Raw genomic sequence first — 27,710 nt, forward strand, 5'->3', positions numbered from 1 at the left:
ATACTCTGCTTAGAATGCTGCCAGACACATGCTAATTGCTTAATAAATAAGAGTTGTTGTTGTCAGATTTATGGTAAAAATCCCTTACAGAGGAGACTGTCAGGAAAAGTTTTGTGGAAAAAGAGAAAAACAGATCTTCAAAGTCAGCCATGGCAGTACTGTTTCAAAAAAGGTTTTTTTTTTTTTTTTTTTTTAAATCTACAGCACTACGGATGAACAAAACAAGATGCTAGCACACTGAAGTGATAATGAAGCAGACTGATTAGGGAGCATTTTGGTCAGGAGAAAACTAGCAATAAGTTAACCAGTAAAGGGAACAGACTTGAGCAAAAGTCTGAGTGTCTTAAATGGGAACAGACACTGCCTTAAACAGACACACAGATTAAAAATAATTTAACAAAAGAATTTAAAAACATTGCTCAAACTTTACACTCTATTAAGAAATTATTTTTAAAAATCAGATAAAAAATATACTCTTTAAATTATCTTTAAAAAGCAAACTGCCAGTTAAAGTTTAGGAAGTCTTCCCTATGGCAAAGAATGGCATAGTTTGTGAAATACTAAAGATCTTAAGACTTGGAATTCCACTTGTATTTAGAAAAGAGAATGGAATTTTAATTTTGTATCACTATGTCTTATTTGTCCACTTCTGTTGGAATAGACCTTTCTCTTTTGAGGAGCAAAATTCTGAATACTTTTGAGGAGGGCTCTTTGAAAAGTTGGTTGTGTGCTGCCATCTTGTGGTAATACTGAGACATATTCCTCTGCGCTGTCTAAAGTAATTACCTTTGTCCGTCAGGTGGCAGTAGTGAAAAAAGTTATTTTTGTTATTTTCAAAAGGAGTCTTTCCTATTACAGACCCCCCACTCCCCCAAAGAAAGTTTTGGTCCTTAACAACTGACAATAATTCTTTCTTTTCCAACATGAAGACGCTATCAAGTTCTTGAATAAAATTTCCTTGCCAGGGACACCAATTCTGTAGGGATTCCTGGATATACTCATTAGGATATACTTGACACCTACCATTTTTATGCCTCTCCTGAAGACTTCTCTCCACACATCAATTTTGCTTCAGCAAATAGACTTAACAAGTAAGCATGGTAGTGCCAGTCTAAACAATGAAATAAAAGGATAAATCTACAGCAGCAGTACAATGGACAAAACTTTAGGGGGTTCAAGTACATATGTCATATGCTTAGATTTCAGCTCCTGATGAGGGGTAGGAGGCAGCAATGGGGAAAAGAATTTAATACTAGAAAAGGCAAGTGCCTTGATAAATTTATTTATGCCAATATGTCTTTGACTTCCAACTTTCAGATTCTTTGCAACCAGCTGTGTTAGACAAATGTCCCGGGTGGTACTAGTCATGAAGAACCTGCCTGCCAATTCAGGAGACTAGAGAGACACAGGTTCAGTTCCTGGGTGGGGAAGATCCCCTGGAGGAGGGCATGGCAACCCATTCCAGTACTCTTGCCTGGAGAATCTCCTGGACAGAGGAGCCTGGCGGGCAGTGATCCATAGGGTCACACAGAGTTGGACATGACTGAAGCGACTTAGCACACAGCACACACAGCATCAAAAAGAGCTGAGTGGGCTTTGCTCACTGGCAGGACGTCTTCCTTGTTCACTACTGTAGCCTCCACCTCACTATTTCTTCAGTACAGAGTCTGTATTCAATAGATTGGGTGAATAAATGTCTGAATACATAAATGAATAAATGAATGAGTAACTGAGTGAATTAATCCATCATACCTTAAGAGCTTCCCTCTCTAAAATTCTAGGTAGGTGGAAATATTATTCTTTGAAACCACCATGCTTTAACACAAAGGCAAAATGACTGTTGGGAATTCACAGTCATTTAAAGAATAATAAGGGGCTAGGAGGTTCTTGGGAGAAGGCAATGGCACCCCACTCCAGTAATTCTTGCCTGGAAAATCCCATGGACAGAGGAGCCTGGTGGACTGCAGTCCATAAGGTCGCTAAGAGTTGGACACGACTGAGCGACTTCACTTTCACTTTTCACTTTCATGCATTGGGGAAGGAAATGGCAACCCACTCCAGTGTTCTTGCCTGGAGAATCCCAGGGACGGGGGAGCCTGGTGGGCTGCCGTCTATGGGGTCGCACAGAGTCGGACACGACTGAAGTGACTTAGCAGCAGCAGGAGGTTCTTTCGTTAGTCTGGAAATCCCTGGCAGGTAGAACATTTTCTGAAGGACTGAGCTTTATTTATGAATATCCTCATGAAATTTAAACCGTAGAAAATAAAGACCCAAGCTTTTTTTTGTTTGTTTGTTTCAAAGTCCAGAAGATTTCTTCTTACCTTTCATCTGTCACTATGTGGTATGAGTAGGCTTCTTGCCATTCAAGTGGTGTTGTGAAGGCAAGAGATGCTTCATGGAAGCTCTAGAGTTTACAGTTTGGTAACTCCCTCACTGCTGCTGCTGCTGCTGCTGATGCTAAGTCGCTTCAGTCGTCCGACTCTGTGCGACCCCATAGATGGCAGCCCACCAGGCTCCGCCGCCCCTGGGATTCTCCAGGCAAGAACCCTGGAGTGAGTTGCGATTGCCTTCTCCAAAGCATGAAAGTGAAAGTGAAAGTGAAGTCGCTCAGTTGTGTCCGACTCCCTCACTACCTGAGGAAATTTCTGTATCTGTATTTATGAAGAATTACGGCATTTTGCCTTTTTTGAATTCTACCTGGGAGAGGAGGTGAGGATACAACAAACCCATGAGGAGAAGAATTGATTTTTAGTACTCTGACAACTTACCTCCGATCGTCTGCTTATAAGCATTCATTCCAGTTCACGGGTAGGATACATAGAGTTTGAGGGTTTATATTGTTTGCACAGTTGTTCTAATTCCAGGGTATTTACTTGAACATAAACGGCTCACTTTTCAACCTGCCACAGTCATTGGAACAACGAAACGTTCTCTGTTGCATATGGCACATCTCTTTTTAAGCTTTCTGATGAGCCCGGGATTTTGAAAATAACATATTAGTGGATTTAACTAACTGGACTTTTTTGTTTGTTTGTTTCCTGTATCAAAATGAATAAGAATGTACGTTCAGCAGAAAGGGAAGGTCCGAATTCAACAGGAGTTTTATCCTCCAATTTTCTGGTAAAAGTGAGAGAGGGATGGAGTTAAAATCACTAAGAAGTTTAATAAAATAAACATATAAGAATATTCCCTGCGCCACTTCCTCCTTCACTGATGCTGAGGACCTGAAGCATAACATTGTAAGTGTCCTCCATGGAAATTTATGTGTTTTTGTGTTTTTTTTTTTTTTTTTTGCCAAGATTTTGAAAAATAAAACCTTTCCTATTCTATTGGCTTAAAAGGGGGATATTTTTATTAATTCAATTTTCAAAGCCACACTCTGAAAGTTGTTAATTTCTTTCTCAATGGTTTCTCCGCTCCACTTGGAGGCTTTAGGGATTAGCAGCTTCTACTTACAAGAATTATTATTATTTTCCCTTTTGTCATAGAAAAAAACATGCCTGTGATTTCTATTTGGATTGTTAGAGTTTTAATTTTCTCTCTTGTACTATATCCATGTTGGGTAAACTCTAATGCCTAATATTTATAGAGTAATGTTCTCTGAGAATCTCAGTGATCATTCTGGGTCTGGTTCTGGGGGAAAAGCCAACATAGAGAAATAGGTCTAATCCTCAACCTTAAGGTTATAGCAGTTTTCTTACCTAGTTCATAGGCCAATCGCTATCCTGACTACTAGGGAAATATGTCAAACTGGCTGGGGAAACTAAATAAGTCTTAGCTCAGCATGTCATCAATATTTGAGAAGGCAAGTTGGCATCCCCCTTAGCTAGATTTCGGTCAGAAAGGATTCCTACACTTTACTTTCAAATACTCCTAGGGGCTTCTGATCATTGACCATGGCCAGGAATGAATTTCAGATAGTTTGATGCTGTTTCAAAGTGAGTCAGAGACATGAATGATGTATCAAGCTTTTTGCCACCTTGGATATTCTAGTGATAATTCAGTGTTGAATAAATGAGTATATCCAAATCAAAATGAATGTTGATATAATGTCTCATTATATAATAAAATAATTGAGAATCATTCCTTATTCTCATCAATTAGTGGACCAACCCTCCACTATGTTCTATACTAGAGAGAATCAGAGAAAATATTTTTAAAATAAAAGTTCATTTCATTAAAAAGAAGACAACTTTGTCTTATACCCCAATTTAGAGAGAGAAAGTAGGAGGTTCAGTAAGGGGGACTCTTACTGGAAACCCTGGAGGTGACTCAATGGAAACGTCTTGTAGGGTGAGTCAGGTTTGACTCAGGACCTGGAAGAGCGAAGGGTGTGCTGGTCCCTGTGGAGCGGGCAGGGGCCTGGGGGCAGGACTCCAGGACCTGATTGTTCTGTGACCGTGAGCAAGACACAGGGCTAGGCCAGCCTCAGAGGGGCAGAACGCAGAGAACGGGTCAGGTGTTTTCTCTCGAATATGTTATAATACAACAACAACTCAAAGATTCAGACAAAACATTTGTTTCTATCGTATTAATGGTGTTATCTCTGAGGAGAGAGATTATATATAATCTTTATTTTCTTCTTTATAGTTTCATATATTTTCAAATTCTTCCATAGTGAAAACACATAACATTTATTATCAGAATGGAAAGCTATTTATAAAAACAAATCAGGGGTAAAGAAAATAATCCCCTAAATCTGGGGAAAAGAAAATAATAATTTTCTGATTCTTTAGCTTTGAGTCGACATCATTACAAGGAGACTGAATTCCCCCCCCCCCCCACTTTTTAGTTGGCTAGTATTATACAGTGAAACTAAAGAGAAGCTAAGATAGGTGAGGTCTAATTTCTATAAGGAACATTGTCTTTACAGCATGAAATGACAATGTAATAAAATATGTATTATATGGGTTTATGAGGTCCTTCTGACTGCACGCTTGAAGTAATTGCCCTGTGGAGTAAGTACAGGTACATGAATTGACTTTAAGTGCTATAGGCTCTGCTCAATGGTGATATGGACAGTTCCAGAAAGCACAGGCTCACTAAGCACTCCCAGTATAAAGAGAGGGTTTCATTAAGTGTCTTACAGCAAGTCAGCCTGCTTAAATCCTGCAGGTTTCTTATTTAGCCTGAGAGGTTTAATTTTTAATAATCAGTGAATTAAAATGTTAGAGAATGCCCAATGGGGTAAGTTTAATAAAGGAATTTCCCTGGGCCACTCCACCTAAAAATACATATAAGATAGAAAAACTCCAGAAGTAAATTTTTTTGAATCAGTAAGTTATTAGGGCTAGACACGAACTCTTTGCCTTAAAGAAGAAACAAATGCTTATGCTCCTGTGCCCATAACACACCTATTGCACCTGTGGGTAAAATCCTGGTATTTGGCCCTCATTGGGATGAAAGAACAGTCATCTAATTTCATAAAGAGCTACTTCCTAGCCCTGAATCTACTTATTGTTGGGGTAAAGTAGATTATAGTTGAAAAAACATAATTTTATGTATATTTTGAAGCCTTCTGTGCCTTCATGTATTTGACTTGCTAAAAAAGGATTTAAAAAGTACAGGTTTGTGTAGGTCTCTAGAGATTTGCCTCCTGTCTGGTTCTCTTCCTCTGTTTCCATGCTCTAAATTGTGAATTGCAGATCCGTTTCAGAATACATTTTAGATTTAAATTTTAAGGGATTCAAGACTGTCCTTAATCCGTGTAATATGTGTTTTCATTTCATATGTTTTGAAACTAAAAACATTCAAATACCATGAAACAAGGTAACTCGCTGTGGAATTTGAATGTGGAAATAAGTGAATTTGTGAGATTTCCTGGGATTTTAAGGCTCTCACAAATAAGAAGATAAGGGATTAAAAAACAGTGGTATGCTCTGAGTTACCCTGGAGCCTGCATCTATAGCACTGACCGCCGCAGGGCAGAGAATTTGGTGAAGGCGGTTCTGCTTTGGAACCTTGACAGTGACTGTACTACTGGGAGTGCCAGGACCCCTCAGGGATTTATCTGTAATTCCTGCTGTGTCACTGACTTGAAACATAATATACCTCCAGGTTCTAGAGCAAGCAGCTCCTGGAAAACACAGATGGCTCCAACTGACCTCACCATCCCTACAACTAACTTAAAAGCCTACTGTCAAACCTCCTTGTTGAGAGGCTGAAAGCTTTTTCTAGATTCTCTGATAGAGAATGGATCTCAGCATCTTCCAGAAAACTCACCTCTGTAACACCTACCACATAGTATACACTATCCACACATGTCTGTAGTCAAGTTGACAACTGCTCTTTCTTATCTTAAATGTGTAACAGGTAGTAATGCCCATCTCTTCTCTTTTAACTCCACTGGTTTATTACATTTCTTTTGCTTTTAAACAGGCTAGATGCAAATGAGGAAAAGTAAGAAACTATTAGGAAAAAAATGTGGGTTTTTCCCCCATATTTTTGAGCTGTCTCTGGATTCTAATCCTCTGCAATCCTGGAATGTTCTGCTCCTTTCTCTCTTTCTGCCTTAATTTTAAACTTGACTTTCACTGGTCAGAGAACTGACTGGTCCAGGTTAGCTAAGATGTCCCTGTGCACAGGTCTCCTCAACTTAGCATAGTTTCTTATAACTGCTCATCAATAGCTACTGCCCTGGCAGGTCTGTAAGGTCTATTATTGTGGAGGTTATGTCTGGCTTCTTTTCACAGCCCTTCCCAAGTACTTAGCTCGGAGCTAGAGCATGACGCATAGAAAATACTAGAATGGTACTTTTTTTTTTTTTGAGGGAATGAATAGTGTAACCAAAATACTATGTATTGTCAAATAAACTTCGTCTGGGCCAGAAACTAGTTTTCACTGTCCATCAAGAATGAAGTTTCTTTCTGGTGTTCCTAATGGTTGAAAATTAGATGAAAAGAAAACATCAACAGAAAAAAAGGAACTTTACAGAGCAAAGGCAAGTGGAGAGTACATTTAAACGCAGAATAGAAAGAGAAGGTTGATCCTTAAAGAAGACCAACCTCCAGTGGGTGAGAGCACGCCGTCTGTTTCAGCACTGTGACATGAAGTAAACAATCTTCCACAACGAACTTACCTGTGTTCAGGAACTCCAGGTACAAGAACACATCTCCCAAGTTACTCTCTAAGTTGTGATTCAACAAAGAGAAGTGAAAGCTACCGCTTTTCTTGCTTTCCTTTTTTTACTTAGTCATTTCTGCCCTCCAAACATTCACATGTACAATTAAGAAAGCACTTTAGAATGGCCAAGCAACTTTCCAACATAGCACATGGGTGGGGATGCTCAGTATCCTGAGGACTAAAGAGGATGGGATGGTACACAGGATGGGTACTCAGTCAAGGCACAGTTATCCGTTTTGTTTTGTTTTTTTTAAACCACAGGATGCTACTGTTGCCCCAAGCAAGATTCTCTTAAGTAGTTAAAAAAGAAAAGTCATATTGGAACTACAAGATTTGGAAGGTAAGTGGTTAAAATAGAATCTCCAGTGTGAGTATGGGGTAGATAAAGTAGAGTGGACTGATAGCTGTGATTTATAGCAAAGATACTCTGTTAGTGGTAATGTCTAGGTATTAAAACATACATATGTGTTACAGAAATGTGGGAAGCGTTTTCTTTTACAACCAGCATTGTGATGAGTAAAACAGTGCAATAAACTATGGCAGTGCTCAGTTCCCCAGGGTCCAATTAGGAAGCATGATAAATGACTTGTAAGGTCTCTCCTCCTACTGATTTGCAGTGGATATAAGCTGACGATTCTCGGCGGAGTCCTAGTGAGTGGTCTGCCTACTCCCATCATATATCTGGGTACAAATGAACACCTTAAATTGGAATTCCAAACTCATTATGCCATGCTGTGTCCTGACTTGGCAGGTGTGTTTCTTCACAGCAGTGTACAAGGGGAGATGTAAGGTGGGACTCCTTAAGCTGGGGTTTTTTCCCCTATGGCAGAGCTTGTTTAATTTAATGCCTACAAATGACTTGTGATGATTAAAGACCATTGTGGGGACAGAGTGACTGTATAAGGGAGGTTGTTGTGAAGGTTCATTTGTATCTAGCCTCTCCAGATAAATGGGATAATGGCTTTGTGGTGCTGCCCTAGGTGGTATCCAGTATTTAGACCTGAATGCTAACACCATCAAAACCTTTTCTTTCATTTTGTTTGAAGGATGTCAAAGAGAGAGTGCATACAAAATGCAAGGTGAATATGGTGGAAAATGTATAAAAAAAGAAGATCAAGAAATACAGATAACAAAAATAAGAATTTCAGGTGAAAAAGAGAGGGAGCCAAGGGGCAGACTGAAATGAAAGATTATAGTTTTGCAGGGCTATACTATGAAATTTGTCAGGAAGACTGCACTGATGATTGAATTCTTGGAAGACTATGTGTTCTTTCTTGACTTTTTTTCCTTTGAAACTTTCTACTTTTTTTTTTTTTCATTTTTATTGTTGCATAGTTGCTTTGCAATGTTGTGTTTATATTGTACAATGGAATCAATTATACATATACATTCATCTTTTTGACTCTTAAATAGTGCCACTTCCTTTAAGGACTCTAGATCTTTCTCTGAACCTAGAGCAAAACTTCCAAAGAAAGGACCATCTTCTTGGCTATACTCAGCAACTCTCCTCATAGTACTTGGCTATTTAACATTCAACTGAGGGATTGAACCCAGGTCTCCTACATTGCAGGCAAATTCTTTATTGTCTGAGCTACCTTTTGGTAGTCCAGTACATCGCTACCCCCCCTGCTAAATGTCACACTTAATGCAAACACCAGGGTGAGCACCCCTGGGGGTGCTCTCCAAAGACCAAAGGGACCTGTATGAGCATTTTCTGTCCATTCAAGATCCTGGTCTTGTCACACTTTGGGGCAGCAAGCCAGTATTTTCTGCTGCAAATCTCTTTGAGCTCTTCTTAGGCAGCTTTATTCCTTTTAATTAAAAAGACAAGACTGTCAATTACTTAAACTTAATCCCCACATGTAATTGTTACTTTGAAAGATATTTTTTCTCATAAAGCTCATAGAAGAGAAATATTTCCATCTAATTAAAATTTAGTGGGAGCTTGCATTTTAAAAAAATATATATATTCATCTTTAAGTCCCTGCTGGCTATAGAAATCTAAATAGCACAGCAAAGTTTATGTACGGGGATCACCATGAAAGGCTGCCTGATACAGGCAGATCCAGACTAAGAAAATAGGAAAAAGCATTAGGAAAGAGTCCGAGGACTAAAAATTTTCCTACCTTTAAATTGATGCTATAGGATTTTTAGCCATTTCACTTGAAGCTAAATGTAAATTCTACGAGACGTTAAGATTTCCAAGCTTCTTTTGGACATTTAAATAAGAGTATGAATAAATTTCAGAATTATTCTGGCTAGAAAACTTTAACGGGGAGAGAATAAGAACTGCTTAGGAAACAAGGCAAAAGGAAGAAAGAAAAGGTAGAAGAGCAAAACAAGAAGTGGATTCAACAGAGAGAAGTGTTTGTTGCAATTGGGTCCAAATTGGTAGTGTGGCCCACCTGTTACAGTTGAGTCTAAATCATTGAATTGGTGGGTGAAGTATTGATTCTAGGTGAAGTATAGGCCCAACTACCCCGCCTTGGGATAAACCAGGAGGAAGTTAGACTTTTGTTCCCATGAAAGGAGTCAGGTGATGGTTGTCAGATATTCATGTCAACTCTCAGTTATCTTCATGTGAATTAATCAGGGCTCATGATTCTACTGTAAATTCATGTTGACATGGCTACCTAAGTTCTGTCAATAAAATCAAGGCCCTTATTTCCATTGGCTAGTGGGAAAGGAGCAATGCACTTAAACACTGAAGCTTTTCCTAGGACATGCTTTATACCTTTGACCAGAAAAAATGGGCAGGTTTTTTAGATTGATCATTATAGACTAGTCTGACAGGTGCTAATGCCCAATCAGGCATCCACCGCAAGTGTGTGTCTCACAATAGAGAACTGTGTGGCCGCGGCTCCTCTAAAGTGGAGCATTACGACAGTGGCGAAAAATAATGAAAAGTATACTTTGTTTGGCCTTAGGATACTTCTGTATTTAAATTGTTAACAGTGTGGGTATTTCAGACACCCCTAGAATCCAAAATACAGCCATCTATGACAAAGCCAGGGGTTTCCCTGGTGGCTCAGATGGTAAAGAATCCTGCAATGAAGTAGACCCGGGGTCAATCCCTGAGTCAGGAAGATCCCCTGGAGAAGAGAATGGCTGCCCACTCCAGTATTCTTGCCCGGAGAATCCCATGAACAGAGCAGCCTGGAGGGCTGCAGTCCATGGAATTGCAAAGAGTTAGACACAACTGAGTGACTATGCACAAGCACATAATGAAGCCAAACCAAGTTTTTATCAAATTAATATCTAGGCAACATAATACTCGATACAAGTAGATCTTTAAAAATTATAAGACAAATGTGTATCTGAATAGGATTACTTTGAATTCAATAAGCATTCTTTTGAGGAACTTGAAGCTCTCTTTTACATATTATTTAAAACACCACTTTGAGTTTGTAGGCATGAAAAATATAATTTCTTTCCCATTTCACAGTTGGAAAAACTGAATTAAAGAGAACAATGCTAGTAATTATCCATGATTAATAGAGGTGTGTATGTAAATCAGCCTGAATAAGTGTGTGAAATTAGATGTCCTGATGCCAGATAGCTCTGCTCATGTTTTTTAAAGATGAAGCTTTCAAAACTCTGTGTGTTGAGTGGGTCTGGAAATGAACTTTGTAAAGGTGTATGGATATTAAGGCAACTGTATTGTTTATTATAAGCATTATAATACATAAATTAGATGAGTATTTAAAATTCATTAGATATATCTAATACATATCTAATGAACATGAATGCATATGTAATGGCTATTTATAATGAGTTAGAGTTTATATATGTGCCTGGGTGCAACAAGGAGTAGACTGAAATTTGGGTGGAATTTGATGGTTAAAAGTGTGGGAGAAGGTGCATGTAAGTTTCTTAGGGGTGTGGGGATTAATTGGATTAGTACATGCAAAAGCTCTTAGAACTCTATTGTTACATGAGAAATCCACTATCTATGTTAATGATTATTATTACTACTGTTATTACTAGACAAGGTGACACTGCTGTTATAATAAGGAGCTGAAAAGAAATATTCTCTCTTCAATACCTGGGAAAATGTCCTATAGAAAATAAATGAAGCTGTAGGGGTGGTCCAGGCACCCTCACAGCCTGGGATCTTTGGAGGATTTTTCCCCCAGTTTTCCTTCCACGCCAGTGGTCTGACTTGAGAACCCATTCCTGGGACTGCCAGGTGAGGGTAGGTCCGTCTCTTCCTCTTTCTGGATATAGAATCTGGCTGTTCTGATGCCAGGCCTGCCCTTAGCAACACCGGTCTCCCTGTGGGAGGAAGCAGGCCAGGCAGACTGCAGATTTCTACAAGCCTGGTTTGTTTGTGGGCAGGATTTTAATTTTTTTTAAACTTTAATTTGGGAGGGGGGGTTGTTTTGTTTTCAGAGCGAGCTTTAGACAGCTGTATTAATCATGCAAACCCAGCCATGTGCAATGTGTTTTATCAATGGAAAAACAGGAACGGAATGGCAAGCAGCTGTGAACAAACCCAATTCAGTGCCTGAACTTGGAAGATAATCTCAATATTTCCCAAACCCACTCGCCACATGGGGTTAGTGAATGGAAAGGCTGTTCACTTGGGATAAATAATCAGATGGGAGGCAAACAGAGGAGACAGATTCTAGGGTTAATTTTTTTTTTTTTTAAGTGGCAGCGATTGCGACCAGAGAGCCTTGAGCTCACGGGAATTCTTTACTTGAGGGTGATAAACACACAACAATGGTGATTTGTCCTTGCCCTTTTCTCTTCTTTCCCTTTATTTTTAACTTCCCGAGGCTGGTTTCCTCACCTCACTCTGCACCTGCGGTCCTTCTAAAGGTGAGAGCCTGTATGGTGCATGTCCGTCATGAGGAACTGTGCACAAGCAAGATGATGGGGAGGAGATGGGAGCACTGTTACCATGTCTCAGTATTCAGAGCCCTCAGGAAATGATTTGAGACTAACAAAGTGAGAAAAGCTCCCTCAGATATTTCGAGTTGGCTCTTTCCTCATTTTACAATTCAGTGGATTTTCTGCAGTGATATAGTCAAGGATAGTTATGCAAATATATGCAATTCAGGACTCATTTCAGAATAAATAAACCTAAATTAAAATTAATGGGAAAAACACCTATCAGAAACAGATAAAAAATGGAACACTATTTGTTTTATTTATTTATATGTGTCTCTTAAATTAAGGAGCAGGGAAGCACCCTGATTTTGGGGGGTTTTATTTTGTTTCTGGTATAAGAGGAAAGGAAATTTGAAAATTTCTGATTGGCTGCAGACAATACAAATTATTCTTTGGTGTAATTCCAGTATTATTATTATCACTGCAGAAAATCAAGTATTATGATGAAGGGAACCTAAGGGAAATACATTTGATTTATTGAGCCTTGTTTTTGTTTAATCACAGCTTGAAGGGGTTTAGGACTGCATTCCTGCTGTTACTCTGCTGTTTATCCCCAGTCAGCTTGATGAGCCATGTAGAGTGGGGGTAAGGAGGGGAGACCCTCCAATGAGAGATATTAACAATGAAGCAGCTGAAATTAAACATGTTTCTGTTACTGGAAAGTAGAAGGGAAAGTTCTCTTTTTTTATGATGGGAGGACAGAAAAGAAGCTTTGGGACTTTCTCCTACTTTCAAAACATCTTAAGGAAACTAATTGGCTCAAAATCCTTCAAGCCATTTGCATCAACCATCTGCTTCAAGACATCTTCACACTTTAGGGTGGAAAGGTAGGATTCCACATAGATGATGATAACATAGGATATTTAATGAAATGAAGGTGTCTTGTCCTAGAGCTATGACCACAGTGAAGCAGTCATCTTTTCTTAGAGACTTCAGTATTCAAGGGGCACTATAAAAAAAATTAAGGATCCTGTGTGTTAGTATTTTTTTCCATAGGAAACTGCATTTCACGTGGGCTGCCATCTTGATTGGAAAGAGGAGGGGGAAACAGATTTGATTCTAGAAAGTAAAAGTCCTTGTAAGAAATAGGAAACTTAAGAGGGTACTTTCTATAACCACCTCTCACACAAGCTACCCCAAGTCTCCATGAACAGCTTTTCAATTTCTACCAGCAGAAGCCCTAAGTATTAGTAGTAAGAGAAACTATATTCTCTAAAACTATTGGATCTAAAGAAGCTATATCTACGGTCTATCTACAATGTAAAATCAAACTAGGGTCATTCTCCAATCAGCAATTCCGTTTGTGGGAAAATATCAAGTTCAACAAAATCCCACAAGCTCCATCCTGGTCCAGATTGTTTTTCAATATCAAACACTCTTCCTTTGTGAACAGTGTCTGGCTTCATTTTGTTCAGTGTTATATGTATCATAAAGAGTAATCAGATAAAATATTTGGCTTTGGGGCTGCAGAACTGTTCTCATAAAGAATACCTTGAGTCTTAGTGACACTGTACAAAGCTCGTCTCGGATGGAGCATGACCTCTTTGAGAATGTTGTCCATTGGGACAAATGTGTATGTACATGTTTGTCACATCAAGATACTTGCAAGATGGCAACACGATAAAATGGTGTCAATTTCTGCAGCAACAGTAGAAGATAAATGTCTTAAAATAATTGCGGCATGTCAGGAATTCAAAATGGGATACTTCCCATGAACACTAAGTTTCATGTCATGTCTAAAAAAACAGGCACATTTTAACAGTCTTATTTTTAGTGGCTGGGAAAAAAAACGGATTTCATCAATGTTTTAGGGAAGAATCTTATTCAACAAAATTCTTCTAAAAATATTTTGGACCTTACTTGAAATTTAAGAATAATTCTTTTATTAAGTTGTCTAGTTGATCCCTGAAACCTTACGATTCTCATTTCTAATATAATTAAAATAAGTTTGTCTATATGTGAATATATGCATATGCAACACATTGCATTATTGACACTCTGCATATCTACACTCATTTCTGGCCTAATTTTTAGTTTAGACAAGTGTTAATGAAACATGATCCATCTTCAAACTTAGAATAACGGCAGCTTCCAACCTTTAATTCTGAGCACATTTCCTTTAGAGTGTATACAATAATCTTGTTTAATTGGATTTATTTTCTCCACACTGAGGCCCCGCATGGCCTACTTTCCTTCTTTTTTTCTCAGGTCTTTGAGTGTTATTTGCAAATCACTTTTCTGGAATTTAATTTCAATGGTAGGTTGGTTTCATTTCAGATTTTTGTATTGTTTTAATTTTATTTGCCAATTTGCCTTTAAATAGCCTTAAGCTAGAAGGTTGGGGCTGTAACTTGAATCTAAATGTGATTTAGGGAGCAAAATTTAATTTGCGTGTATAGAAAGTTCTGTGAAAAAAAATACCAAATGACTATCTTGTTTTTTCATTTGTGTTTTCTAAATTAGTTGTGTTTAAAAGGAAAAGTCCCCAAATTAGCCACAATTTTAAGAAAAAGAAGTGTCCTCATAATGATTGAGTTCAACCTTTGGTGGCCTAGATAAATTCATTTTTACAAGTGATACAAATGATTTCAGATTTGGATTGTATAAGGTGGTCAGTTAGAAGATTCATATTTTTATGAGCTACAGAATTTAACTAGCTTTGCTCCAAATATGTAAGTTTATAGTTACCTGTAATATGTATTAACTGAACAAAAAATCACTTTCTTAGCTTAGTACTATCTCCCTAGTTACTGACCAACTTGAAGTATAGACCAATTTTCTACCTTTCAATTAATGTGAGGACAATTGACTGACTTTTCTTTGAAGGTTTAAATTAAAAAAAAAAGGCCCCCATTTGTATGTGTATGTGAATTTTGTGAATGTATTTATCCCTTTTTGTGTTTTGAACATTACAGATGATGGAGAATGACCCAGCAATATAGCTATGATGATAAAAACCATACTGACCTTGAAGGGGGTGGGGGATTGTGGGTGAAACACGCTCTAAAGGGGAAAAAATAGTAAGCATCATGGAGAATTTACATGGATAGATAAAATAGATATAGATATATTTTACTCATGTTTAGCTACTTGGACAATTTTAAAACAGAAGAATTTTCATACCTAGGGGATCATATCTCTCATACAGCATTTGTCTGTCCTTCCTGCCAATGCTAAATGATCAGAGAGCTGTTAGTAAAATTTTAAATCCAAAGCCTTTAAAAAATTAGCAGAGTAGAGGATAACACCCTATTGTGGTAACCTTACAAACAGAATCCTACCCTTCTCTGGAGAACCCACCAAGATTACAGACTTTTTGGAGTGTTTAAATTAGTAGTGATCAGATTGAGGGCATGTATCTTGGTCCTGGTGCTGGGCTGTTTAACTTCTGATGGATAAACCTGTGGTAACTAAGAGCTCCTTTCCTCTCTCTAAGCCCTCCAGTTCATATCAGCTTTAGCCAAGCATCTGGAAAATTTATTTTGGTAAATACTAATTCAGATTTTCCTTAAAATTTTTCATTCCACATTACTGAAACCAGGACAAGAGTTATGCCAGGATATAAGCTTCTTGCCATGATACAATTTGATTCTTAGTCTTTTCCTTAATCCCACCCACTTATGATAACACAATCTCATCTGAAGTTTGAAGTCAAATGTACTTGATGACACCTACTGGTGAGTAGTAAGACATGCTTTTCTTTTAAACACTAGGGTCTCAACTTATGAGTTTCTCAGAGTTCCATCCCAAAGCTACTAACCATAAACAATATGCTGGAAGAGCTCAGACTTTAAGGTATCGTCTATCTGACTCATTAAAACCCAGGTTAAATTAAACTCTTCTCTGAGGCTCTTTCAGAGAGAATGTTGTGTTAAAGATAAGATGCTTTACTTGGTACCCCCAAACCCTATAATGTAAGTATAATCATAATGCTTTTCTACATTCCTCCTAGCAGCTTGGTTAGATAAAGACCATGGATAAATGAAAATTAACAATAGTCTAAACCATAAAAAAGAAAACATATTTACATATTCACATCTGATCTGCTTGCCATCTTGTATCATAAGCTCAGAAATTCTGACTAGATTTTTGCCTGAAATTTGGGCACTCAGTATATATGGACACTAAGAAAACCCAGTCTCCTTGCAGAATGAGCTTTCCTCTAACTTTGATGAAAGTTGTGATTTAATGCCAAAGTTTTGTAAGTGCATTAAGATGGAACAGGTCAATAATAGCACAGTGAACAAGTGTGTCTTAGTTTCACAAGTGTCGAGGAGAAAAATGCTTTAAACCTCCACTGGTTACTTGGTATTAAAGTTTCCAGCTTTGAAAATAAATAGCTAAACTGCTTTCAGCATTTATAGAGCAGTTGGAAACTACTGTTCCATATTATATTCTATACATCCTATCTTATTTTTATTATTACAATTATTATTCAGCCTGTTTAAATGATTCAGCTTAATATTTTCTCATCACACTGTTCACAGCTGGATAAATACACTCTGTTCTCATTTTGACAAGACCATTTATATTGCTAAACCATCACATCCACCCTCCTCTTCACCTTCAACAGTTTCCCAGCTTGTCATTATCGTCTTAGCTCCACCCTGTTATCATCATCTTAGCCCCATCATGGCCCATTAGTTATTCTCATTCTCTTAATTCTCTACTGACTTATCTTTCCTTAGACCCTTCCCCATCCAAGCTTTTTAATCCTTATTCTTCCAACATCATTTCACTTTCATTTCATCCAAGAGTAGCTGGTTGAGAGGCTTTGCCAAGTCTTATCTAGCATCATCAAGTGGTGTATACTTAAAGGCTGAGCCCCAGAGATAGTAAAATGGCTTAGAAAGAAGCAGGGAGGCTCTCATTTAAAGGGTTCCTTCCAGGGCTGGGTTGCTTAGGTGGTACTTGAAATTTAATCAAGCACAGGTTAATGATATTTTTAATTAAAAAGAGTATTTTAAAACTTCCATACATTGATGTGGTACTGGCTCAGTGTAGATTTCTTTGTATTTTTATTCTTTTATACTCAGTAGTCTCAAAATATCTTACTAATCCATGTATTTCTCTAAAATAGAAGGTAATTGATCAGTAGAATTGTCTTTCTTTAATCTGTTGAATACTCCTTTCCTAATGGTCAAAAGCTGAGCACAAGGCTGGACTCTCTGCTCAAAATCTCAAGTTACCAAAGACAAGCCAACAGTCTCATTAGTGTAGCAAACCCTCTTCAGAGAGTTAATGGAAACAGAAGTGGGAGGTGTTGGAAGCATTGCCCCTGGGTGAGAAGAAAAAAAACAATGTTTAGTCAGTGAAAAGACATCATTAGTGAAAAAGGTAGGAAGAAGTTAGATGCCATTTTACCTCTGAACTACAAAAGATGCATCTCCTTATATTTTCCCTACATCAGTTCAGTTCAGCTCAGTCCCTCAGTCTTGTCTGATTCTTTGCGACCCCATGGACTGCAGCACACTAGGCTTCCTTGTCCATCACTAGCTCCTGGAGCTTGCTCAAGCTCATGTCCATCGAGTCGGTGATGCCATCCAACCATCTCATCCTCTGTCGTCCCCTTCTCCTCCTGCCTTCAGTCTTGCACAGCATCAGGGTCTTTTCTAATGAGTCTTTTCTAATGGCCAAAGTATTAGAGTTTCAGCTTCAGTATCAGTCCTTCTGATAAATATTCTGCACTGATTTCCTTTAGGATTGACTGGTTTAATTTCCCTTGCAGTCCAAAGGACTCTCAAGAGCCTTCTCCAACACCACAGTTTAAAAGCATCAATTCTTCAGCACTCAGCTTTCTTTATAGTCCAACTCTCACATCCATACATGACCACTGGAAAAACAATAGCTTTGACTAGACAGACCTTTGTCAGCAAAGTAATGTCTTTCCTTTTTAATATGCTGTCTAGGTTGGTCATAGCTTTTCTTCCAAGGACCAAGCATCTTTTAATTTCATGGCAGCAGTCACCATCTACAATGATTTTGGAGTCCCCAAACATAAAGTCTGCCACTGTTTCCATTGTTTCTTCATCTATTTGCCATGAAGTGATGGGACTGGATGCCATGATCTTAGTTTTCTGAATGTTGAATTTTAAGCCAACTTTCAACAAGAGGGTCTGAAGTTCTTCTTTGCTTTCTCTCATTAGGGTGGCATCATCTGTGTATCTGAGGTTATTAATATTTCTCCCAGCAATCTTGATTCCAGCTTGTGCTTCATCCAGCCCAGAATTTTGCATGATGTGCTCTGCATATAAATTAAACAAGCAGGGTGACAATATACAGCCTTGACATACTCCTTTCCCTATTTGGAACCAGTCTGTTGTTCCATGTCCAGTTCTAACTGTTGCTTCTTGACCTCCATACAGATTTCTCAGGAGGCAGTTCAGGTGGTCTGGTATTCCCATCTCTTTAAGAATTTTCCATAGTTTGTTGTGATCCACACAGTCAAAGGCTTTAGCATAGTCAATAAAGCAGAATTAAATGTTTTTCTGGAATTCTCTTGCTTTCTTGATGATCCAGTGGATGTTGGCAATTTAATCTCTGGTTCCTCTACCTTTTCTAAATCCAGCTTGAACACCTGGAAGTTCTTGGTTCATGTACTGTTGAAGCCTGATTTGGAGAATTTAGAGCATTACTTTGCAAGTGTGTGAGATGAGTGCAATTGTGTGGTAGTTGGAACATTCCTTGGCATTGCCTTTCTTCGGGATTGGAATGAAAACTCACCTTTTCCAGTCCTGTGGCCACTGCTGAGTTTTCCAAATATGCTGGCATATTGAATGCAGCACTTCCACAACACCATCTTCTAGGATTTGAAAGAGCTCAACTAATTTCCATCACCTCCACTAGCTTTGTTCATAGTGATGCTTCCTAAGACTCACTTGACTTCACATTCCAGGATGCCTGGTTCTATGTGAGTGATACACACCATTGTGGTTATCTGGGTTATGAAGATGTTTTTTTATAGTTCTTTTGTGTATTCTTGCCACCTCTTCTTAATATCTTCTGCTTCTGTTAGGTCCCTACCATTCTGTCCTTTATTGAGCCCATCTTTGCATGAAATATTTCCTTGGTATCTCTGATTTCCTTAAAGAGATCTCGAGTCTTTCCCTTTCTATTTTTTCCTCTATTCCTTTGCATTGATCACTGAGGAAGGCTTTCTCATCTCTCTGTGCTATTCTTTGGAACTCTGCATTCAGATGCTTGTATCTTTCCTTTTCTCCTTTGCCTTTAGCTTCTCTTCTTTTCTCAGCTATTTGTAAGGCTTCCTCAAACAACCATTTAGTCTTTCTTTCTCTTGGAGATGGTCTTGATCACTGCCTCCTGTACAATGTCACGAACCTCCATCCATAGTTCTTCAGGCACTGTATCATATTTAACCCCTTGAATCTATTTGTCACTTACACTGTATAATCATGAGGGATTTGATTTAGGTCATACCTGAATGGTCTAGAGGTGTTCCTTATTTTCTTCAATTTCAGGCTGAATTGTCAACAAGGAGTTCATGATCTGAGCCACAGTCAGTTCCCAGTCTTGTTTTTGCTGACTGTATAGAATTTCTCCATCTTTGGATGCAAAGAATATAATCAATCTGATTTTGGTATTAACCATCTGGTGATGTCCATTTGTAGAGTCTTCTCTTGTGTTGTTGGAAGAGGTTGTTTGCTATGACCAGTGCATTCTCTTCACAAAACTCTTTTAGCCTTTGCCTTGCTTCGTTTGTACTCCAAGGCCAAATTTGCCTGATACTCCAGGCATCTCTTGACTTCCTTCTTTTGCATTCCAGTCTCATATAATGAAAAGGACGTCTTTTTTTGTGTTAGTTCTAGAAGGCCTTGTAGGTTTTCATAGAACCGTTAACTTCAGCTTCTTCAGCTTTACTGGTTGGGGCATGAATCTGGATTACTTTGATACTGAATGGTTTGCCTTGAAAATGAACAGAGATCATTCTTTTATTGAGATTGCACCCAAGTACTGCATTTCAGACTCTTGTTGACTATAAGGGCTACTCCATTTCTTCCAATGGTCATCTGAGTTAAATTCGCCCATTCTAGTCCATTTTAGTTCACTGACTCTTGCTATCTTCTGTTTGACCACTTCCAATTTACCTTGACTCATGGACCTAACATTCCAGGTTCCTGTGCAATATTGTTCTTTACAGCATCGGACTTTACTTCCATCACCAGTCACATCCACAATTGGCCATTGCTTTTGCTTTGACCCTGTCTCTTCATTCTTTCTGGAGTTATTTCTCCACTCTTCTCCAGTAGCATATTGGGCACCTACCGATCTGGGGAGTTCATCTGTCAGTGTCCTATCTTTTTGCCTTTTCATTCTGTTCATGGGGTTCTCAAGGCAAGAATACTGAAGTGGTTTGCCATTTTCAACTCCAGTGGACCACGTTTTGTCAGAGCTCTCCACCATGACCTGTCTGTCTTGGGTGGCCCTGCACAGCATGGCTTATTGTTTCATTGAGTTAGATAAGGCTGTGGTCCATGTGATCAGTGTGATTAGTTTTCTGTGATGGTGGTTTTCATTCTGTCTGCCTTCTGTGTGATAAGGATAAGAGGCTTATGGAAGCTTCCTGATGGGAGAGACTGACTGTGGGGAAAACTGGGTCTTGTTCTGATGTGCAGGGCTATGCTCAGTAAATCTTTAATCCCATTTTCTGTTGATGGGCGGGGCTGTGTTCCCTCCCTGTTGTTGACCTAAGACCAAACTATGGTGGAGGTAATGAAGATAATGGTGACCTCCTTCAAAAGGTCCTGTGCATGCATTGCCTCACTCAGTGCCCCCAGCAGTAGGCCATCACTGACCCATGCCTCCACCAGAGACTCCTGGACACTCCTGGCAAGTGGGTCAGTCTCTTGTGGGGTCACTGCTCCTTTCTCCTGGGTCCTGCAGTGCACAGGTTTTGTTTTTGCCCTCCAAGAGTCTGTCTCCCCATTCCTGTGAAAATTCTGGTGGCTCTGTGGTGGGGTTAATGGCAGTCTCCTCCAAGAGGGCTTATGCCACACCCAGGTCTGCTGCACCCAGAGCCCCTGCCCCTGTGGCAGGCCACTGCTGACCCGTACCTCCTCAGGATTCACTCAAACACTCAAAGGCAGGTCTGGCTCAGTCTCTGTGAGGTCTCTTCGTGTGCACAAGGTTTTGTTTGAGCCATCTGAGCATCTACATATACACATCTAGATAATGTTTTAGTCTGGAGCCTGGACTCTGGAAGGAGGTTCAGTTCAGTGCAGTCCAGTTGCTCAGTCATGTCCGACTCTTTGCGACCCCATGAATCACAGCACGCCAGGCCTCCCTGTCCATCACCAACTCCCAGAGTTTAGGTTACCTGAGTTTAAATCCCATAAGTCTTATTTAATTGCACTAATTATTTGACTTCTTTGTGGAATGGAGGAATGTGAGCACTTGTTAAAGTAAATCATCTTTCCTGATGATTAAGCGAGATCACATATGTTAAGTGTTTGGCACCTGCAATATGTCATATGTACTCACTTGATAAGAAGTCATTATATCATGGATAGAATCTCCTCCCTTATTCTTCCTCCCTATTTATTTCTTTAAAAATAACTCCATCTAAGCACTGAAACAAGATAGTTTCCCTTTGTGGGTATCTTGCAGTCACAAGTTTGGATACATGGGATCTGTTATTTTACATATGCTGACAATAGAATATCTCTTGGCATCACCAGACCCAATCTTCACCCATATGATGCATATTCCTACATCTGACAAAAGCTAAGGAGCTGAATCCTTGTCCACCCATGTTGTACTGCTGGATTAATGTGTTCAGAAAAGTGATACAATGTAACACTTGCCCAGGATGAATACAAAGCTATCAAAGGCATTACTTGGCTAAATAGACTGAGGTATTATGGATCCTTTATAAACAAGAAGACTAGAATGAATAGAAGGCAAGACAAATGAGAAAGGAATGATTCCATTGGCTTAGAAAAAATTATTATGAATACAATGTATTCTTGCCCTCTCGTTCAATTATTTTGACCCCTTTGGAGGTCAGTATTTGAATAGAGTGTGAAGAAGTGTATGTCTGTGTGTGGTGGATATATCAGTGACCACAAACTGACACTGTATACGCAGTCAGCACACGTCACTATGGTAGACATGGAAAATATGCTGAGGCACCTGTAAAGGTGGATAACTGTGAACTCTTCAGGGGTTCTGGCACGAGATTTACCTGCTGCTGCCTCTGGCTGGCCGCAGCTCACCAGCTGCCTAGTCTGCTCTGGACTGGCTGGGTCAGCAGAGCACCCTGCTGCCCACATAATGCTGTCTGTCACACGGGGCTGGCTGTGGCCACCCTCCCAAGCATCTCTCTCCTCCTGGCCTTGTTCTGTGGGAAAGTACTGCTACCAGCAGTGTCTTCCTTCTTCCCAATCAACCCATAGATTACTTTGAATCCAAGTATTGGGCAATATGTTCACACACGTACTTTCGTTTTTCCTTGTCTTCTTTTCCTTGCGTGCTCTCTTCCTCCACCCCCACCTTCCTTTCGCCTGTGCAAAACTGGCTACAATAGAGTCATGTTCCCAAAATACCCAGCCATGAAGGCTTTAACAACACATCTCCCAAACCTAAATTGGGGTGGCAGGGCGGGCATGGTGGACTTGCTATTCCTCCTATAAGAAGCAGAGCTCTCCCCTTAAAATATTCACACTTGGGCCTTGGGCCAAAAAACAGGACTGTAAATTCACTAATGTTTGGCAATTTTAAGAACTTCTTTTCACCTCAAAGCTCAGTGACCTTTTGCATCTGTTCTTCTGTAAGGATTACACCTCCTAACATTCCTATCAGATGGGAAATCAATTCCAGGCCGAATGCTGAGACAGGTGTCTGTGTGCAGAGCAGGTGCCTGTGTGGGCGGCCCTGCAGAGGGTCCCCCGGAAGTGGCACATTAATCACAGCCCTGTGCACTTCTCAGATGTATAATGAGGGTGACTTCTGCAAAACCATCAAGGACGATATGACCATGATACACTTGCCCGATTTCTTGATTCTTAGTTAACGAGCAGACATTCTGTAAGATTCTTGATATTTCTTTATCTTACTGGGCGGAGTCCTTTATGTGGACTTTTGTGAACAGAACCATAGTATTTTAGAGCTTGAGATGACCTTTCATTACTACCAGTGGTATCTCTATTATCTTTGACCTAGCCTGTGCTCTTTCTCTCCTCTTCAAATGATTCTTTTCACCTTCTTCTTCTCTTTCTTTCTTTCATACATGTGTAAAATAGGCTACCATGGAGCTTACACCATCTTTCTATCTTTCTTGCCCTTCCTCTTTCTTAGTCTATAGGTATCATCGTATTTATTATTTGAAATGTATCATTAGCACAGTCCTGAGTGGAAGAAGATACTTTTATGCCAGTTTATAATTGCTCACTTTCTCTAACTAATCCAATTATACCATTTTCTCTTTTCCAATCCCCCTAAAAACCTCCTGTTAACTGTATGTTGTTCTACTTAATCAGCTCCCCTTAGATTTGTCAGAATCTCAAGTTTCAGAGTTGAGGCTGTTTTCCCCTCTATTTATGGAATCCCTAATGTCAGGAATGAAACAGGTAAGTACATTTCTTAATAAATGTCTTCTCAACTGTTTTGAGATATCAATGTCTCCAGCTTAAGTGAAAAACACTGATGTTTGGTCTTTGGAGACAAGTAGACAAGGATATGAATTTTAAACTTCATTTTGACACAACATTTGTAGCACAGCTATATCCCATCAAACTTACAGAATGAAGTCAATGGGAGTTATGGATGAGAAACTGAAGGTCAAATTCAGAAGAGTTTGTGGTGGTATTTTGTTTGTTTGTTTTTTAGTAAGTGGAGTTGGATCTTGAGCAGTTTTAAAATGAGTTTAATACTATGTTTCAAGAGAACTCTTAAATTGATTCTTCTCTTAAAAATCTTTTCCTTGAAGGCTCATCTAAACTGAATAAAGCAAGATGAAGACATTTCTCCTGGACCTAGTGTTTCTAAATTTTCCAATTTAGCCTGTGAAGGGAGCAACAACAACAACAAAGCGTCTAATAGCTTGTTATTTCAAAATAATAATATTAAATTTGTTGGACTTTGTCTGGCCAAATGAACTCTCTGGTTCAGCATATGCTCTTTGGTTTTACTTTTTCTGGTAACCGTTTTCCTATCCTAATTGCCCTCACTTTCCCTGATCTCATGGATCATACTTCTATTTTTCAGGAGGCATCTGATTCTATGCTCATATGCTCATAGCTGCCAGGCCAACAAGTCACGGGGCAGGTATCTAACTATAACATGCTGTTCAAGGGAAAGGCTAGAAGGTGGGCTTTCCTATGAGATTACTGTTTCCAGTAACTTAAAACAACTTGTCCTTCCTTAGTCTGCCTTGAGGATCTTCTTTGGTCTTCAGAAGAAACTTTGCTTATCTCTCTCATCATCCTGTTTCTCTTCCAGAAAATCTATAAGACAAATAATGTTTCTTGCTGTCACATTGAAACCTTTCTGCAACCATTTCTACTTCTTTAGATTTATATTATGTTTTAATCATTCATTCCACTCTACCTCTTGTGTTGTTAAAAATACACTTTCTTTTTCCAGCCTCTCCCTTCTCCCAGCACCTTATCCATCCTCCCTGAATACTGCTTCTTCAATCAGTCCCATGCCTGCCATTTTTAAAGAGCCATCCACTTTCCAGGATCTTACATCATCTAGGCTCCTTAAAGAAACCATCACCAGAGAGATTTTTGTTCAATGAATATTCTTACAGTTTAACCAACCAGGAAAAGAAAAACTAAAAAAATCAGACAGAGAAACAAGGCAGTTATCACAAGTAAGTCAGGGACTAGAGAGGGCAGGTATTCCATTTGTAAATTTTGTCTCTTGATAGGGGTTGAGAACTTGTGGTTTTGCTTCAGTGGTGATACTTTGATTTTTGCATAAGCTTATATTTAGTAGTAAGGGAATGATTTTCAAATTTTCCACGGGAGAAGCTTCGACTTGGTTCTCCTAAGTGGGCTCCCTCTTTGGCATACTTACTGAAAAGGACGAGGCTGGCATTGGTCATCCCCAGATTGTTGGCAGCCACGCATGTATAGTTGCCATAGTGCTCCTCAGTGACATTGGTCACTGTCAGGGAAGACTGGCCCTCCGTGCTCTTAATCTCAAGGCCATTGGCACTATTTATCCTAAGGGTTCAAAGACAGAAGAGTAAAGAGAAACAACTATGAAGATTTGGTGTAGTCATTTCTTTTTCATTTTTAAATCAAAGAAAAGGGAGTGAAAGGAAGTAGTTAGAGCATGTTGATTCTGCTCAATTCCCCCTGGTGGCTCAGATGGTAAAGCGGCTGCCTACAGTGCGGGAGACCCAGGTTTGATCCTTGGGTTGGGAAGATCCTCTGGAGAAGGAAATGGCAACCCACTCCAGTACTCTTGCCTGGAAATTTGCATGGATGGAAGAGCGTGGTAGGCTACAGTCCATGGGGTCGCAAAGACCCCTTTCACTTTCACCAAAGTGTCAGAATGAAAGTCTACTGATGGAGACAACTCGGGAATGGATGGGTTTCACGGAGCTTTGGTTTCTGCTCCAGGCTAGAAAGACATGCAGGTGGAAACTGCCCACTCTGTGCACGTAACCTGCGTGCTTTGAGAGTCCAAGAGCTACAGTCCCAAAGCACCAGGTGAAAAGCCTTGGAAAAGGAAGAGTCTAATTGTAAAGGCCTATGTAATTACGGCTGGGTGGGTTTTTCATCAGGGCTTCTGGTTTCCCTCGCTGAGCAGGTGAGACCCAGGGGGGCGCAGCAGATTGGGAACAAACCTGGTGTCATCTCGGTACCACTCAAAGTCAGGCGCAGGCACTGCCGAGGCTTCGCATTTGAGGGAAGCTTTTCGGCCGGTGGTGGCTTCGTTGCTCTTGGATTCAGTGATAGTGGGAGGATCTATAGGAAGGACAGACACACAGTTTAGTTTACATGAGCTTTGGGTGATGCTCCAGAATTTCCGCGCCAGGAGGAATTAGAAAGAATAGTGTGACTGCAGAAGAACAGGACAAAAACAGTCTTAAAGCTCCATTTATGTGAATGATGTGATTGGCTGAATGGGATTGATCACTAGAAAGCTAAATGAAAATAAGAGATCAATGAATCTGTAGACTTGGTTTATTTAAATGGGACACTGAAAAGGGTTTTATGGGAATGAAATCTAGTATTTCTTTTTCTCTTCCAATAGATCATCTGTTATTCCAATCACAGGTTATCATATTTACATAGTTTTTTTTTCTTTTTGTATATTAAAAAGAAAAAGTGGTATATTAAGTGGTGATACTAAGGGACTTGGGATTTGAAATGTGTAATCTGAGCTTTTCTCTTTTTCACCTTCATCAGCATCATTATTATTATTGTTACCTTCAGAGATGGTAGTAAGAAATCTGACGAAAATCATAGAGCACTAAAGTCATTTTAGCTCAGGCTTAGCCTGATACCATTGCAAGAATTCAGGAAAACAAACTGATGTTAAATAATTGCTATACTGTTTTCCCCCCTCTGTGTTCCCTTATTTCCATTCTCCAGGTCAGTTTTGCTTTTATGAGTGAGAGTGCAGTTTGAAGTCTATCATGGTACATGAACATCTTCCTGGGGTTCCATCTTCTTCTCTCTCTAGCTGTTGTGCCCTTTTTTTTCTGCTTAGTGCTGGGCCTACAAAACTGTGACAGCCTTAAAATAAGCTCAGAAATACATTCTAATTTGCCACAATTCTTTCAAGCAATCCCATGGAAAGTGGAACAAGGGTTTACAGGATCACAGGACTCAGCCACAAGGGTAAACTTGAGCTCTAGGCCTGAGGATGCTGTGTTTGTGCAACTTATGGACTTTTCAAGAAGAAAAAGACTTCTGTCCAAAGGTCCTTTGGCAGAAAATGGCAACTTGACTGTGTGTAAATGGATAAAATAGACCCAAACCACCTGTTTATATTTTACAGATGAAAAACCTTATTTAGGTAAATTAGTGAACTTTAGTGGAGAAGGCAATGGCACCCCACTCCAGTAATTCTTGCCTGGAAAATCCCATGAACGGAGGAGCCTGGTAGGCTGCAGTCCATGGGGTCACTAAGAGTCAGACACGACTGAGCGACTTCACTTTCATTTTTCACTTTCATACATTGGAGAAGGAAATGGCAACCCACTCCAGTGTTCTTGCCTGGAGAATCCCAGGGACGGGGGAGCCTGGTGGGCTGCCGTCTATGGGGTCGCACAGAGTCGGACGCGACTGAAGTGACTTAGCAGCAGTGAACTTTAGTATAAAAATATCATTGAATTCATCTCTGCTCTTTAGTACCTGGTTCAGCTCACTTTTTTCAGAGTTTTATCTTCATAATCAAAAACTATTTTCCAAGTTTTCTGCCTCTAGAAGATCTAGATTCTCTTAGTTTAAAAAGATGTACAAAAGCATCAGGTTAGTCTGCAATTTTCTCCCCCATTTCATTGTCACATGAGCTTGGATGTCTTTAAATCACTGTCAGAGAGAGGAGGAGCTAGAGCACACCTGGAGAGCATGGCCAGCCCATGGATAAACACGTGCCAGAGTGGGAGGGGTTGTGTTCTATTTTAGATTTATCTCCTCATTTCTGTAGAGACACGGAAAGGCAACATGGAGAGTGGAAAGAACCCTGGACTAGAACCTAGGCTTCCTGGAATT

General features: G+C 39.5%; 1 protein-coding gene across 3 annotated transcripts in view; it reads right to left on the minus strand.

The window, feature by feature from the left end:
- Positions 1–27,710, minus strand: part of LSAMP (limbic system associated membrane protein) — a 681,987-nt gene that overhangs the window by 17,647 nt on the left and 636,630 nt on the right. For 2 of the 3 annotated variants that reach the window (XM_070465998.1, XM_070465999.1), the window contains exons 5-7: positions 25,835–25,955; positions 25,057–25,205; positions 14,986–15,021 (exon numbers count right to left, since the gene is read on the minus strand). In XM_070465998.1, coding sequence (XP_070322099.1) covers positions 14,986–15,021; positions 25,057–25,205; positions 25,835–25,955 — 306 coding nt within the window. The remainder of the gene's footprint in view (positions 1–14,985; positions 15,022–25,056; positions 25,206–25,834; positions 25,956–27,710) is intronic. The other variant, XM_070466001.1, reaches the window with a different exon arrangement.

This window comes from Odocoileus virginianus, chromosome 4 (genome assembly GCF_023699985.2).
Source record: "Odocoileus virginianus isolate 20LAN1187 ecotype Illinois chromosome 4, Ovbor_1.2, whole genome shotgun sequence".
Taxonomy (NCBI): domain Eukaryota; kingdom Metazoa; phylum Chordata; class Mammalia; order Artiodactyla; family Cervidae; genus Odocoileus; species Odocoileus virginianus.